At 43.5% G+C, this 16309-nt stretch overlaps 1 protein-coding gene across 2 annotated transcripts in view; it reads left to right on the forward strand.

Moving 5' to 3' along the window:
* TMTC1 (transmembrane O-mannosyltransferase targeting cadherins 1) overlaps window positions 1–16309 on the forward strand; it is a 337062-nt gene that overhangs the window by 12583 nt on the left and 308170 nt on the right. For both annotated transcript variants that reach the window (XM_069585452.1, XM_069585453.1), the window contains exon 2: window positions 14847–15024. In XM_069585452.1, coding sequence (XP_069441553.1) covers window positions 14847–15024 — 178 coding nt within the window. The remainder of the gene's footprint in view (window positions 1–14846; window positions 15025–16309) is intronic.

Below are 16309 nucleotides of genomic sequence, written 5' to 3' on the forward strand. Positions count from 1 at the left end.
CAAGACTGATAATCTTAAGACAAGTGAAGACTGTTTAGGATGTTTGACTAGATTTTCTAGGATGTTTGGTAATGGATGTAGGTGTAGCTAAGAAAAAATGTGATTGGAGGCAATGAAGATTTTTATAGAAAAAAATGAAAAAAAATGTTTTCTGAAAATTTCATTCCAAACGAAGGTTATCGTAGAAACCCCAAGAGAAGAAGGTTATGATCCTTGTCTGTTAGAATATGCTTTAGATGTAAAATAGACTTTAGACTACAGTCTGATGGTGTAGGAGGGAGGGAAAATGAGAGGAATATATTTCTGAATCATGAGAGTTTTTAATAGGTAAGTTCCTCAAATTGGTGAAGGTTTGGAAAACATCTTCTGAAGCAATCATTTCTGTTTTAATAAAAAATGTATTTTCTATCATCCTTGGGAGCTACAGTCAGCTTTTTCAGACTTTGATTATGTAATCTCCCCACTTAAAAGGGGGATGAGGAATGCTAATCTTGCATCAGTAATGGCCTTGTTCCTTTTCCAAATGATAAGAGATGGCTCCTGTTTGATCTGACCCTGGCCACACCCAGACCTATAGTCTTCAGTCTTCCACCTCATTCTCTCTGTGTTACCTTGTAGAGTCTGTATTCCTGGTACAGACCAAACTTTGGCTCCCAAGGGAGTTTGCACTTGGCTTCTTCTTCCTGGAATGCTCTTTGCCCAGGTCCTTGCATTGCTTCTTTTCTTACCACCTTCAGTCTCTGCTCAAACGTCACTTCATCCCAGAGGCCTTCCCTGGCCACCTGATCTGAAATAGCAGGCACTCCTCCATGTGCCGTCCTTACTCTCAGACTCTCCTGCCCTCTTTGCCTTGGTAGCCCGCACTGTTATCTGGCATAATGATTTATTGCTGCTTTTTGTGTCTCCTCACTACTGTGTGAACTCTGTGAGGTTTATCTTAAGCACCTGGAACAGTGCCTGACATGCAACATAGATAGGAGCTTGGTAAATTAATTGTTTAAATCATGTTTGTGAATGCCCAACTTCTTCAGGTAAATGTTTAGGTAAGTAAATATTCAGGTAATGATTTAGGTAGAAGGCAATGGCACCCCACTCCAGTACTCTTGCCTGGAAAATCCCATGGACAGAGGAGCCTGGTAGGCTGCAGTCCATGGGGTCGCTACTAGTCAGACACGACTGAGCAACTTCACTTTCACTTTTCACTTTCATGCATTGGAAATGGAAATGGCAACCCACTCCAGTGTTCTTGCCTGGAGAATCCCAGGGACAGGGTAGCCTGGTGGGCCGCCATCTATGGGGTCGCACAGAGTCGGACACGACTGAAGTGACTTAGCAGCAGCAGACACAAAAGCAGAGACATTACTTTGCCAACAATGGTCCGTCTAGTCAAGGCTATGGTTTTTCCAGTGGTCATGTATGGATATGAGAGTTAGGCTGTGAAGAAAGCTGAGCGCTGAAGAATTGATGCTTTTCAACTGTGGTGTTGCAGAAGACTCTTGAGAGTCCCTTGGACTTCAAGGAGATCCAACCAGTCCATTATGAAGGAGATCAGTCCTGGGTGTTCTTTGGAAGGAATGATGCTGAAGCTGAAACTCCAGTACTTTGGCCACCTCATGCGAAGAGTTGACTCATTGGAAAAGACTCTGATGCTAGGAGGGATTGGGGGCAGGTGGAGAAGGGGATGACAGAGGATGAGATGGCTGGATGGCATCACCAACTCGATGGACGTGAGTCTGAGTGAACTCCAGGAGTTGGTGATGGACAGGGAGGCCTGGTGTGCTGCGATTCATGGGGTCGCAAAGAGTCGGACATGCCTGAGTGACTGAACTGAACTGAGCACCCTTACAGGGCTTCCCATGTGGCTCAGCAGTAAAGAATCTGCCTACCAATGCAGGATATCCCTGGGTTGCGAAGATCCCTGGAGAAGGGAATGGCAACCCACTCCAGAATTCTTGCCTGAAGAATCTAATGGAGAGAAGAGCCTGGTGGGCTATAGTCCCTGTGGTCACAGAGTCAGACATCACTTAGTGACTAAACAATGGCAACAACACCCTTAGAGGGAAAATCTGCTGGACTTATTTCTTGGCTTATGTATCATTTTCCCTTCCTCTATCAAAGACAAAAGTGGAATTTGCTGGACACACAGAGAGTTGCAGTGTGTCGTACTTACTAGGAAGTGAAGGGGCAGCTCTGATCCTGAAAGGGCTCCAATGGCTCTGCTGTAACCTGCTAAGACTGTGACCCTCTGTGGGGAATGACATCTTTAGCAGTTTTAAATCATGAGCTGCTTTTGTGGCAGCATTATGGTTGCGGGGGTGCTTGCTGTAAACTGAACACAATTCTAGCAAACATCAGAATTACACAGGATTCTCTCCACACCCTGCTCATGGAGACCCAAATTCCTCCATGCCAGTGTCCTGCTATCTGTAATGAAAGGCCATTTTTTTGTCTTTTCCAGTTAATGAGTTAGATGATGAAATATCATTTCTGGTTGGATTAAATGGAGTATGCGTGCGTGTGTGTGTGCTAAGTCACTTTAGTCTTGTCTAACTCTTTGCAACTCCACAGATTATGGTAGCTCACCAGGTTCCTCTGTCCATGGGATTCTCCATGCAAGAATACTGGAGGGAAATGCCATGCCCTAGCCTCCTCCAGGGGATCTTCCCGACCCAGGGATGGAAGCTAAATCTCATGTCTCATGCATTGGCAGGCGGGTTCTTCACCACTAGGGCCACCTGAGAAGCCCACATGGAGTATAAGGACCTGAAAATACTTTCTCGAGGGTGCTATGGTTAAGTGGGAGAGACTTCCTCTTCCCCGCAGCTGTGCAAGAACTTGTCTGGCCTTTCCCCAGTTTTCTGGGAAGGAGCTTCTAAACCATTCGAGTTTCCAGAGTGATAGGAGTGACTTTGTTGTTCATGGGGACTCCCTGGGACCATACCTGAATTTATGCTAAGGAGGAGTTGACTCACGGTGGGCCTCCAGATAGCTTTAGAATGCAGCTGGTCCTGCTGGAAAGACTAATCTTATGATTAAAGAGTTGGGACTTGGAGCCAAATGATTTTTGTTTCTAAGCCAGGCTTGCTGGTAACGATGCTGTGGCACTGGCTTTTGAGAAAAGGACATTATTGTGAGGTCAAGCAGCAAGGAGACAGCAAGCAGGGTTCAGGCTTTTAGGGTTAGTGGAGGAGGGTCGGTGTGCAGAATCCCTGTTGGGTGGTTTGGATTGCTAAGCTGTGATGATGGGGTGTCATACTGGATCTTCCTGGACAATGGATCGTTCACTTCCGAAAGGTGTTCAGGTTGCAGCCATGTTCCTGTCCTTTAGTTCCCTGTTGGGAGTTGGGGTGTAGGGTTGAGGACAGAGAAACTTTGGTTCTGGGTGTTATCTGAGGTCACAATTTTCTCCTCAGAGCATGCCTCAGCTGCATGACTTGTGGTTTTATTCTGTTGTCTCTGAAAAACACCTTGGTGTCTTGTTAGAAACAGCATGGGCCCAGTATGAGTTAGTTCTGCAGTTACAATATCTAGGAAGGCCCTACCTTCCAACATCTGGGAAGGGAAAGGGGTGCTGAAGTGGCCAGTGATGGAATCAGTTAGCTTCGCCATTGAAACCCTGGTTAAGCTTGGTTGTGATTTCCTGGTCGGCAGTTCTACATCAGTGTGCTGAGGGGCTGATGTGTCCTGGAGATATGGAAGGCTCGTGCTTAGGACCCTTTCAGACTTGGCCCCATGAATCTTTTTTTTTTTTTTTCTATCAGTTTTGGCTCATATCTTTTATATTAAAACTGTAATCATAAAAGAGTATCATGCTTGGAGTGGGAGGTAGGAGGGAAGTTCAAGAGGGAGGGGACATACATATACCCTTGTTGTTACATGGCAGAAACTAATACTATATTGTAAAGCAATTATACTCTAATTAAAAATAAAGACATTAATTAAAAAAAATAAGTATTATGCTTTCCTGAATTCTATGAGTCGTTCTTACAAATTGTTGAATCTAAGGGAGTCGTGGGAACCCCTGAATTTGTGGCCAGGAGGTCAGATGTGCAGGAGGTCTGTTGTCTGAAGTGAGGGAGTCTTGGGCAGGGCTGTGTCATGTAGCTGGTGTCTGAATGGCATTGCATCCAGGAACTCCGCCAAACATACATACCTTGAAAAGAAAGAAACCCATTTTCTTAAAATTGACAGGTCAGTTATAGTTATACCTATATTATATTTGGTGTTGATCTGTTAATTTTTTTTCTTTGCGGATTCACATTTTCTGGGACTTGCTTCCTTCTATGGCCTCTGATCTTCCTGCCCTGTTTCCTCACCCTTTCTTTGACAACAGTGACTGTGGCCTCCTCCTGACCAGCTCCACGCAGCCTGGTCCTTCCCTACAGCTTCCTCAGAGCTGGAGTGGGAGGCGGGGTGGAGGGGGTCTATTTTGCCTTTGCCTCAGGGCACCATCTCCTCTCTGCACTCTTGTTTGCACCGGTGCCTGTGAATCACATCCTTTGGTTCTTTAGAGACATGAAGTGATGCTGATTTGTTGATTTATTCCTGGTACTGGAGGGAATGCAGAAGAAAAGCAACCAAAATGATGAAGGGCCTAAGGGACAGGCCTTAGAGGAAAAATGAGAAGATCCAGATGTTGTTGTTTATTGGCTGAATGATCTAAGAAGACTATGGGAAGCACTTAGAAGCATTTGAGAGCTGTAATGAAGGCAGGAGATGAGAAGAAGAAAAATGAGTGCTGAGGGAGGAAGACAGGAGAATGGGCTATGGAAAGTCACCAGGGAAGTGTGAGAGAAGCCATCACTCGAGACACCAAAAACAGATGAGGGGTACATTTAGTTTTTTCTTTCCCCTGTTTATGGTTTTTACTGGAGAAGAATGTATGTTATGTTATGTTATTGCTGAGAAACCTGGATTTTTTTCTGGTAAACATAGCAACCATATGCAGCTTTCCCTTAAGCTTTAAGACCTGAGCATTACAGTTCTGAGTATCACCTGTCTTGAATTATTGGGTTGCTTAGGGCAGATCTCTGGGCCCCCTCTCAGATCTACTGGCTTAGAATATCTTGGGATGGGATCAGGGAATCAGCAATTGTAACCAGCACACTAGTGATTCAGAATCCCGGGAACCACTGCAACTCAGTGGGGCCTATGTTTAATGAGGTTGAGATGCCAAAATCTGCCTGACATGACAGAGAAAGGAATCCAGAAGCTCGTTGAGGTGGGAACGTTGAGGTCCATTCATCACATCGTCTACACACACATTCCTGGTATCCCCTATCCTGTATCCCCTGAGAGGGCCAAATGCTTCTCTCTGCACTGAGGCATTGAAAAATACTTAAATAGGAGAGTGCCTGCAAGGTTGGGAAGCTCTGTGGCACTTCTTTGCTGTTGGCCAAGTGTGATGTGGGATATGCTACCACTGCAGTGGGCTTTCTGACTCCAGTGGGGTTGAGGGGATGCTGGAGTTCCAGAGGCTGGGTGGCAGAGCTTAGCGGCCAAAGTCTAGGTGGGAGCATTGACATGGCAGGCGTGAGGATGTGGTGAGAACTGGGACGTTATGACCCACAGGAATGGTGACATGAAGTGGGCAGGCAGCCCTCTTAAATCTTACTTGACCTATTTGTATAACCAGGAAAATTCCAGGTTCAGGGCCCCAAGCTAGACTTGAGTCACCACAAAAGAGAGCCAAGACCTCATGCAGTTTCCATGCCCTGCCAGTTCACTAAGGTATGGCTCTTTGACTGAAATAGAGTTGGGGTCCCCTTGAGGATGGACCCTAGTATATTCTCAAGTAGAAGTCTCTTTCAGAGATATACCTGCTTTTATTTTCTTCTAAATCAGAGGTGTTTTCCAAGAGGAAAATTAAAGTAATGGGCTTTATCTGGAGCTCTAGTCTGTGAGAGTGTGGATTCAGTTCAGTTCAGTTGCTCAGTCATGTCCGACTCTTTGTGACCCCATGAATCACAGCATGCCAGGCCACCGTGTCCATAACCAACTCCCAGAGTTCACCCAAACTCATGTCCATTGAGTCAGTGATGCCATCCAACCATCATTGCATCCTCTGTCATCCCCTTCTCCTCCTGCCCTCAATCTTTCCCAGCATCAGGGTCTTATCCAATGAGTCAGCTCTTCGCATCAGGTGGCCAAAGTATTGGAGTTTCAGCTTCAACATCAGTCCTTCTAATGAACAACCAGGACTGATCTCCTTTAGGATGGACTGGCTGGATCTTCTTGCAGTCCAAGGGACTCTTAAGAGTCTTCTCCAACACCACAGTTCAAAAGTATCAATTCTTCAGCACTCAGCTTTCTTTATAGTCCAACTCTCACATCCATACATAACTACTAGAAAAACCATAGCCTTGATTAGAAGGAACTTTGTTGACAGAGTAATGTCTCTTCTTTTTAATATGCTGTCTAGGTTGGTCATAACTTTCCTTCCAAGGAGTAAGTGTCTTCTAATTTCATGGTTGCAATCACCATCTGCAGTGATTATGGAGCCCAAAAAATAAAGCCACTGTTTCCACTGTTTCCCCATCTATTTCCCATGAAGTGATGGGACCAGATGCCATGATCTTAGTTTGCTAAATACTGAGCTTTAAAGCCACCTTTTTCACTCTCTTCTTTCACTTTCATCAAGAGGCTTTTTAGTTCTTCACTTTCTGCCATAAGGGTGGTATCATCTGCATGTCTGAGGTTATTGATATTTCTCCAGGGAATCTTGATTCCAGTTTGTGCTTCTTCCAGCCCAGCATTTCTCATGATGTACTCTGCATATAAGTTAAATAAGCAGGGTGACAATATACAGCCTTGACGCACTCCTTTTCCTATTTGGAACCAGTCTGTTGGTCCATGTCCAGTTCTAACTGTTGCTTCCTAACCTGCATACAGATTTCTCAAGAGGCAGGTCAGGTGGTCTGGTATTCCCATCTCTTTCAGAATTTTCCACAGTTTATTGTGATCCACACAGTCAAAGGCTTTGGCATAGTCAATAAAGCAGAAATAGATGTTTTTGTGGAACTGTCTTGCTTTTTCCATGATCCAGCAGATGTTGGCAATTTGATCTCTGGTTCCTTTGCCTTTTCTAAAACCAGCTTGAACATCTGGAAGTTCACAGTTCACATATTTCTGAAGCCTGCCTTTGAGAATATTGAGCATTACTTTGCTAGCATGTGAGATGAGTGCAATTGTGTGGTAGTTTGAGCATTCTTGGCATTGCCTTTCTTTGGTCATTCAGGTATGACTTAAACCAAATCCCTTATGATTATACAGTGGAAGTGACAAATAGATTTAAGGGACTGTATCTGATAGAGTGCCTTATGAACTATGGACGGAGGTTCGTAACATTGTATAGGAGACAGGGATCAAGACCATCCCCAAGAAAAAGAAATGCAAAAAAGCAAAATGGCTGTCTGAGGAGGCCTTACAAATAGCTGTGAAAAGAAGAGAAGTGAAAGGTAAAGGAGAAAAGGAAAGATATACCCATTTGAATGCAGAGTTCCAAAGAATCGGCAGGAGAGATAAGAAAGCCTTCCTCAGCGATCAAAGCAAAGAAATAGAGGAAAACAATAGAATGGGAAAGACTAGAGATCTCTTCAAGAAAATTAGAGATACCAAGGGAACATTTCGTGCAAAGATGGGCTCAATAAAGGACAGAAATGGTATGGACCTAACAGAAGCAGAAGAGTGTGCCTTACTGGGGGGCAAAACCAATGAGTCTTTCTCCCCCTCCTCACCCCTCCTCCTGTGACTGCCCGCTGCCACACTGTCTGACCCTGTGGTCTTGCCTGGGAACTGGTACCAGGAACTGGTGCTGTGTGCTGCATGTGCCCCCCTCCCTTTTCTGGGCGGTTTTACAAGGAGGCAGAGGAGTTCAGATCGAGAAGTGGGTGTTTGCGTTTTATCTGCGAAAGTCTGCAAGGCTTTCAGCCAGGCAGACATGACTATTAAGATTTTTTTAGGAAAAAAGTTTTATTTCCTACTGCTTGGCCTAGTTTTAAATTAGAAATGAAAGTTATCAAATAAACTTAGAGATTATTTGAGTACAAAGGAAAAGATGGTTTTTTTCCGACTTCCAGCTTAATGTCAATTTATTTGTTCATTCATATGGCAGAAAGTGAAGAGGAACTAAAAAGCCTCTTGATGAAAGTGAAAGTGGAGAGTGAAAAAGTTGGCTCAAAGCTCAACATTCAGAAAACGAAGATCATGGCATCTGGTCCCATCACTTCATAGGAAATAGATGGGGAAACAGTGGAAACAGTGTCAGACTTTATATTTTGGGGCTCCAAAATCACTGCAGATGGTGACTGCAGCCATGAAATTAAAAGATGCTTACTCCTTGGAAGAAAAGTTATGACAAACCTAGATAGCATATTGAAAAGCAGAGACATTAGTTTGCCAACAAAGGTCCATCTAGTCAAGGCTATGGTTTTTCCAGGGGTCATGTATGGATGTGAGAGTTGGACTGTGAGGAGGGCTGAGCGCCGAAGAATTGATGCTTTTGAACTGTGGTGTTGGAGAAGACTCTTGAGGGTCCCTTGGACTGCAAGGAGACCCAACCAGTCCATTCTGAAGGAGATCAGCCCAGGGATTTCTTTGGAAGGAATGATGCTAAAGCTGAAACTGTAGTACTTTGGCCACCTCATGTGAAGAGTTGACTCATTGGAAAAGACTCTGATGCTGGGAGGGATTGGGGGCAGGAAGAGAAGGGGATGACCGAGGATGAGATGGCTGGATGGCATCACCGACTCGATGGACGTGAGTCTGAGGGAACTCCGGGAGTTGGTGATGGACAGGGAGGCCTGGTGTGCTGCGATTCGTGGGGTCGCAAAGAATTGGACACGACTGAGCGACTGAACCGAACTGAAACCTTCATTTAGAATCTACTGTGTCCCAACTGAGATGGATACAATGACAAAAACGTTTATTTCTAACAATGAATGAAAAATTATCATAACACTTGTGGGATATAGTAAATGAGTTTTTAAAAACTGATTAAATGCTGTAACGGAAGGACGTTCATGGTGGCATGAAACCTGAGATTGTTCTCTGCAGATGGTATTTAAGGCAGGCTGTTGTCAGGCTTCTGTGTGAACATTCCTGCTTATCTCACCACTGATTTTAGCTTTAGATATTACATTTTTCTTTGAGCTGAAGTCTGCCCCCCAGTAGTTGGAAGACCCCGTGGCAAATTATGAGCACTTGAACCACCTCAGTTGGCACCCAGGTATTTCCATGTGGCCATGGAGGCCCAGAGTTGCCATGTCTTTTAAGATTTGAAGAAAAGTTGGAAATTTTTATATGAAATCACCTGTTTTATTGTGTGTTAGCATGTACCAGGGATAGACACTGGGGATAAAGCTGTAAATATGCCATAGAGCCTTTCCCCTGAAAAACATGGTTTCATACCTGTCTGTCATCTTTCTGCAGGCTGAGCATTACCTCTTCCTCAAACCTACCTCCCTGAGACATCACTTTGAGACTCCCTCCCCCAGAATCCTGAAGCTGTCCTGTGAAGGTACTCTAGCATTTAAGTAACACCCTGCAGGGCTGCTGCCCCGTGTTGGATATCACCCCCTTCCCTCTCCCATCCACAGGGAGAACGCCTCTATCTTCCTTATCTCAGTACCTGGTAGGTTCTCCTACTGCTGGAATTCTCATACTATGAATTACTTTTCTCTCTTTCTCCTGCTATGTGATTAACTCCTTGGTGGCAGGTGCCATGTCTTCTGTTTGTTCCTCTGGGCCCTACATTATACCCAGCAACTAGCAGGTATTCAGTAAATATCTGTTAGAGTGCATTGAAATGAAAAATACTGACTTAGGCAGTTCCCTGACTAACTGTGTTGGTGCTTTGGTCTGTTTTGATAGCTAGGACACAGTAACTCTGACTTTGGAAGGAATGATGCTAAAGCTGAAACTCTAGTACTTTGGCCACTCATGCGAAGAGTTGACTCATTGGAAAAGACTCTGATGCTGGGAGGGATTGGGGGCAGGAAGAGAAGGGGACAACCGAGGATGAGATGGCTGGATGGCATCACTGACTTGATGGACACGAGTCTGAGTGAACTCCAGGAGTTGATGATGGACAGGGAGGCCTGGTGTGCTGCGATTCATGGGGTCGTAAAGAGTAGGACACGACTGAGCGACTGAACTGAACTGAACTGAACTGAACTGAACTGAACTGAAAAACCCTTGGACAATACCACATGTAGAGTTTTAATCTGGATTGCAAGGATTTTGTTCTATTTTGTGTCTAAAAATGGGTCTTTACTGTTACCCATATTCTGTCTAATTCTGTTAGAATTAGCTATCAATTTTAGTCATTTAAGCTCTTTGTGAAGCTCAGTCTTAAGTACAGTTTCTCTCCTTCCCTGATACAGGCCATGTGCAGGCTTGGTTAGCATACACTATGGATTCATTTAAGCCTTTGATAACAATATTGGACAGACCAGAGATGATATCAGAACACTGTGACATACCCTGGAGGTCTCCAGCCAAGGAGACATTGATTTAGTATTCACCAGTCTCGGTTAGCTCATATCTATTTTATTCTGTCTTGTATGCCGGGAGATTCTGAGAGGTCCTATTTAATGACATTGTTAAAGATGCAACATGTCTATCACACCCCTCTCCAGAAGTTAATCAGTTAAATCCCTTTTTGTGAACCTATAGTAACTCTCAGAATCAGATATTCTTTTTCCAGTGCCCACACATTGGATATATTCAAACCTTTTGTTACCATTTCATCTTAAGCTCACTTATCTATCATTTGGAGAGTTCAAGCTCCATCTTTTTAGATATCTGGGAAATTCTCGTAACTAGATTTTTGGTGACTTCTCAAAGCTTAGATTAAGGTACCAGGTGAGGGACTTTCACACTGTTACCTTATCTCTACAGTGGTTCCCCATTCAGCAACTTATTTTTGTATTTTGGATCAAATTTAATTCATTTGCAACACCAAACACTCACTCCTAATCAATTTCCAGAAATAATCTATATGGATAACATCTGCACATTTTTAGATATGATACATATAGACACATGGATGAGTCATACCTACTATTTTATATCATTTTGGAAGGGGAAAGGAGTGTATGTTAAGTATCTCATAAACATGTCATAACATAGTAAAAACATCATCTTTAATGATGCTTTTACTTGTTAAATGGTTGAATAACAAATAAATTGGAAAAATAGCAAGTCCTTTGTCTTTAAAAAAAAAAAACAAAAAACAGTGCTATTATTTGTAATCCAGGGTTATGATCTGAAGTATATCATCGGTGGGAATGTGCCCAGTCATTCAGTCATTTCTGACTCTTTGTGACCCTGTGGTCTGTAGCCCACCAGGCTCCTCTGTCCATGGGATTTCCAGGCAAGAATACTGGAGTGTGTTGTCATTTCCTTCTCCAGGGAATAGAGAAATACATAAAGATGTATTAGATGTTTTGCCATCTCTGTGTTGCTGTTTTTATAATTAACACAATCTTTGCACATTGACAGGAAAATTCCTCTTTCTTTCTCTACTTATACTCACAAGATTTCTAACACCAGATATGTGGGTTTACTCCCACACCTAAGAATTCTCTCACACTTGCTGGGTGTCCTGGAGTTCAATTCAATTTGGACACTGTCTACCTGGAGTTAACATCAGATCCCCCAGGTTAAGAGCTCAGTTCTGCAGAGTGCCTCCACTTCAGATGGCAATCACAAGTACTGGTCCTCAGGTTACTCACATTTAGGTCTGACTTAGCCACAAGCTGGGTCTTCTCTGGTGACTCAGATGGTAAAGAATCTCTCTGTGATGCAGAAGACCCAGTTTGATCCCTGCATCAGGAAGATCCCCTGGAGAGGGGAGTGGCTACTAGTTCCAATATTCTTGACCTGGAGAATTCCATGGACAGAGGAACCTGGCAGGCTACAGTCTCTAGGGGGTCTCAAAGAGTCGGACATGACTGAGAGACTAACGCTTTTACTTTTTGGCTACAAGTTGGGGTTTCCCATGACCTCCCTCTTCAGACTTGATAATTTGCTATAATGGCTCACAGAACTCAGGGAAATCAGTCTATTATATACAGAAGGGCGTGATAAATGGTACAGATAATAGCCAGATGAAGAAATGCATCGGGCAGAGCCTGGAGAGTCCTGAATACAGGAGCTTCTGTCCCTGTGGAGTTGGGTTCTGTCACTCTGATGGCACGTTGACATATTCACCAACCTGGAAGCCTTCCAAACCCCATAGTTCTGGGAATTTTTTTGGAAGTGTCATCATGTAGGTGTGATCAATTATTAGCTCAGTCTCCCTCAACTCTCCTCTTCCTGAGGATGGGGGTGGACTCAAAGTTCCAAGCTTCTAATCACGTGTGCTCTTTCTCATGACCAGCTCCCATGCTGAAGACACCCAGGAGCCCGGTAAGAATCACCTTGTTAAGACTAAAGTCACTCTTATCTCCCAGGGAATTCTAAGAGATTTAGGAGCTCTGTGTCAGGAACCAGAGCCAAACACCAAGTATTAGAACAAAAGGTGCTCCCGGTGCTCTTATCACTTAGGAAACTGCAAGGAATTTAGGAGAGTGGTGCCAGGAACTTGGGGGCAGAGACCAAATATTAAAACAAAAGATATTTCTAGCACCTTTATCGCTTAGGAAATTACAAAGCTTTTAGGGTCTCTAACCAGGAGTTGGGATGAAGATCAAAATACATATTCTTATTGCATCACAGTATCACATATGTGTGTGTGTGTGTGTGTGTGTGTATTTAAATACTTTTCTATTTTTTCCTTACAGAAAATTTCTAGAAGTAGAATTTTGGGGCAAAGGGTGTGCAATTTGTAAAGCCTTTTATATATATTGACAACCTAGAGACCTATCACATATGAGATTGCCTGTTTTCTCTCACTGAGATGAATGTGAATGAATTTTAAATGAATGACTTAGCTGGTCTGGAAAGCTCAGCCTGGTGAAGTGGAAACAGTATAAAATCAACGTCAGAGTAATAGGCTGTCAGGGGACCAGCCCCACCTTCCCCGAGGACAGGGACTCCGTCTCATCCTTCTCACAGCTCCTCCATCCTGTGCTTTCATTCTTTCTTTCTTTAAATCTTATTTATTTAATTTTGGCTGTACTGGGTCTTTATTGCTAAGCGGGCTACTCTCTAATTTTGGTGCAGACACTTTTCATTGTGGTGGCTTCTCTTGCTGGGAAGCTTGGACTTTAGGGATCACAGGCTCCAGTCAGTGGGCTCAGGAGTTGAGGCTCCCGGGCTCTAGAGGACTGGCTCAGCAGTTGTGGTGCACCAGCTTAGTTGCTTTGCAGCATTTGGGACCTTCTTGGATCAGGGATCAAACTCATGTCACCTGCATTGGCAGGTGGGTTCTTTACCACTGAGCCAGCAGGGAAGCCCCATCCTGTGCTTTCTGATTCCCAGCTGCTCTCTCAGCATGTGTAGGTCCTCTTGTCCTGGAATGGCTGGGATGCTGTTCTCCTTTCTTTAGCTGAACACACCAGTCCCCTTGTTCACGGCCCTTTCTTCTTTCCCTCTGAAGGAGGTATTTCACACCAGGTTCCCATCTTAAGCACCTCGGAGTGTGCACAGATGCATAGGTTTGCAGCATAGCTGTCTTGAATTTTGCACTGGGCCTGGAGTTGGCCAGCAATTCACTTTTTTTAGGCTTAGTTGGGACCATGATTACTTCAGTGGAAATGAAAATTGAGTTGATTAGTGACTATGACATTTAGATTCGTGTGTCCAAATAAAGCTTGAGATGTTTAAAATTCTGTAAATTAAAGCTGAATCAACTCAAGTATTTAGAATATGCGTATGCCATTGCTAAAGTTGACTTTTAGATTCTCAGCTGTTTTTGGCAAAGCAGAGGTAGCTGTATAAGAGAAGCAGATCAAGAGCGTGAGGATAAAGATATGGAATTACAGTTTTGGTAAAATGGACTGGAGTCTAGATGGCTATAGACAGTACCACTTAGGGTGTGTGTATTCCCCCAAGAGAACCATTCCCTATGCAGTTACATTTTTTTCTATAACCTCACAGACTTATTTGAGGACATTATGTCCTATTCTTAACTTAAACGCTATGTTCAGAAGTCTCTCTGTGAAAGTGTTTAAAATTTTGAACAACAAATTTCTCTTCTCATTGTGGTTCTCTTTTTATTTTCTTTTTGTTGTAATCCTGGAATTCAGATTATGAGATTCTATAGGAACTGATGGTAGAGAACATTGAATACAAATTCTGAAGTGCTGTGCTCATTCTCACCCTTATATTAATAATTTCAGCTACAACTGGTAATGGTGGGTAGATACCCTGGAGATGCTTTGTGGGGTGGTAATTAACAATGATTCCTTGTACATAATCTAGAAATTTGCTTCCTGGTGTCACTGTGGGTGAGAGAACACAGTCGAACTTGGTTTATCCCAACTTTGACCATAGGTGCCAGTTTCTTGGTCTCTTTCTCATCGCTGGTGAGGACTTGCCTGTGAACACTCAGCTGCTTAGGAAGAGGTGTTAGTGAAGCAAGAGTGCTGGGAGGTGTTTGCATCAGCCAGGGAGTGAGGGAAAAAAGCGAGTGAGGGAAGAAAAGCATTCCACACCTGTCTGCCTTTTCAGTGAGGCCACCAAGTATTCTGAAGTAATATCATATTGCATTTACAAAGATTTCTGCAGATAGAAAATTTTTTAGATAGGGAAAAACTTATACTCAGATATATAGAATAACCTGATAGTGGAATCATTTAAAAATAATTAAATAACTTACCTTTTAAAGTGATGGATTCCCTTTGCTTTCCTTGTGCTTACCTTCTGTTTGTAGCTAATTCAGTTTTTATTTGTTGTCACAGGCTAAACATCTTTTTGACTGGCATGGACCCATTCTACTTCCACGCAGTAAATGTCATTTTACACTGCCTAGTGACCCTTGTGCTGATGTACACCTGTGACAAAACTGTCTTCAGGAATCGTGGACTTGCTTTTGTTACAGCATTACTTTTTGCCGTGCATCCTGTTCACACAGAGGCGGTGAGTGTCACTGGGACTCAGTGAAATAATTAAGCAAAACAGTCATCTTTTTCTCCTCTCAAAACCATGTGAATTTAAAGCTCTACTGAAGTGTTTATCTTTATATATAAATCATTCTGCTTGACAACTTTTCTTTTTAAATGTTCTAATGGCCTTTATTGCACCTCCAGGACTTAACTGCTTTTCTAAATAACCACTGTCATTATTACAGGTAGTCGTAAATGACCACAGTTCCTTATTTGTGGAAAATTTAAGTCCTAATGTGTTTTAAACAGCAAGGGGCATTTTGAGATGCTTAGCATGCTGAGTTATTGTTCCTGCTCTATGATTTTTTTAACCTATTCTTGCTCTGCTTAATATTTATAACATTCATGATACAGAACTCTTACGTGCTAGGGTTGTTTAGTTGCTAAGCTGTGTTGGACTCCTGGCAACCCCATGGACTGTAGCCCACCAGACTCCTTGTCCATGGGATTTCCCAGGCAAGAATACTGGAGTGGGTTGCCATTTCCTTCTCCAGGAGACTTTCCTGACCCAGTGATCAAACCCATGTCTCCTGCTTGGCAGGTGGATTCTTTACCACTGAGCCACATAGGAAGCCCAAGAGCTGGGGGAAGACCATAGAAAGTTGAACTGACATTCTTCAAATGAAATACACTTTCAAGACTTACCAATAGTTTTCCAGGTTATTTAGTATGAACTGTAGTTATTTGGAGGATGATGAGAAATGTGTTTAGAAAGTATAGATCTGGAGTCTTATTTAAAATATGGGCTTAATCATGCACCGAGATGGTATCATCTAGCCTGGCTTCGGGAGAAGGCAATGGCAACCCACTCCAGTACTCTTGCCTGGAAAATCCCATAGGTGGAGGAGCCTGGTAGGCTGCAGTCCATGGTGTTGGGAAGAGCTGGACACGACTGAGCAACTTCACTTTCACTTTTCACTTTCATGCATTGGAGAAGGCAATGGCAACCCACTCCAGTACTCTTGCCTGGAGAATCCCAGGGACGGGGGAGCCTGGTGGGCTGCTGTCTATGGGATTTATGGGGACATGACTGAAGTGACTTAGCCACAGCAGCAGCAGCCTGGCTTCATGTCTCAGTAACCACAGCTGGTTTATTTTCTGTATTGCTGAGGGTGGATGAAGACTTTCCAAGCAATACATGGGTACCACAGTTTTATAAGTATAGTCTCAAGAGTCACAGATTGCATCCGGACATTTTCCTATAGTTCACATCCTACAGTTAACATCCAGACCTGAGAACCTGGGGAAAAGTGTCAAGT

The sequence above is a fragment of the Ovis canadensis genome, chromosome 3 (assembly GCF_042477335.2).
Source record: "Ovis canadensis isolate MfBH-ARS-UI-01 breed Bighorn chromosome 3, ARS-UI_OviCan_v2, whole genome shotgun sequence".
Classification (NCBI taxonomy): Eukaryota; Metazoa; Chordata; class Mammalia; order Artiodactyla; family Bovidae; genus Ovis; species Ovis canadensis.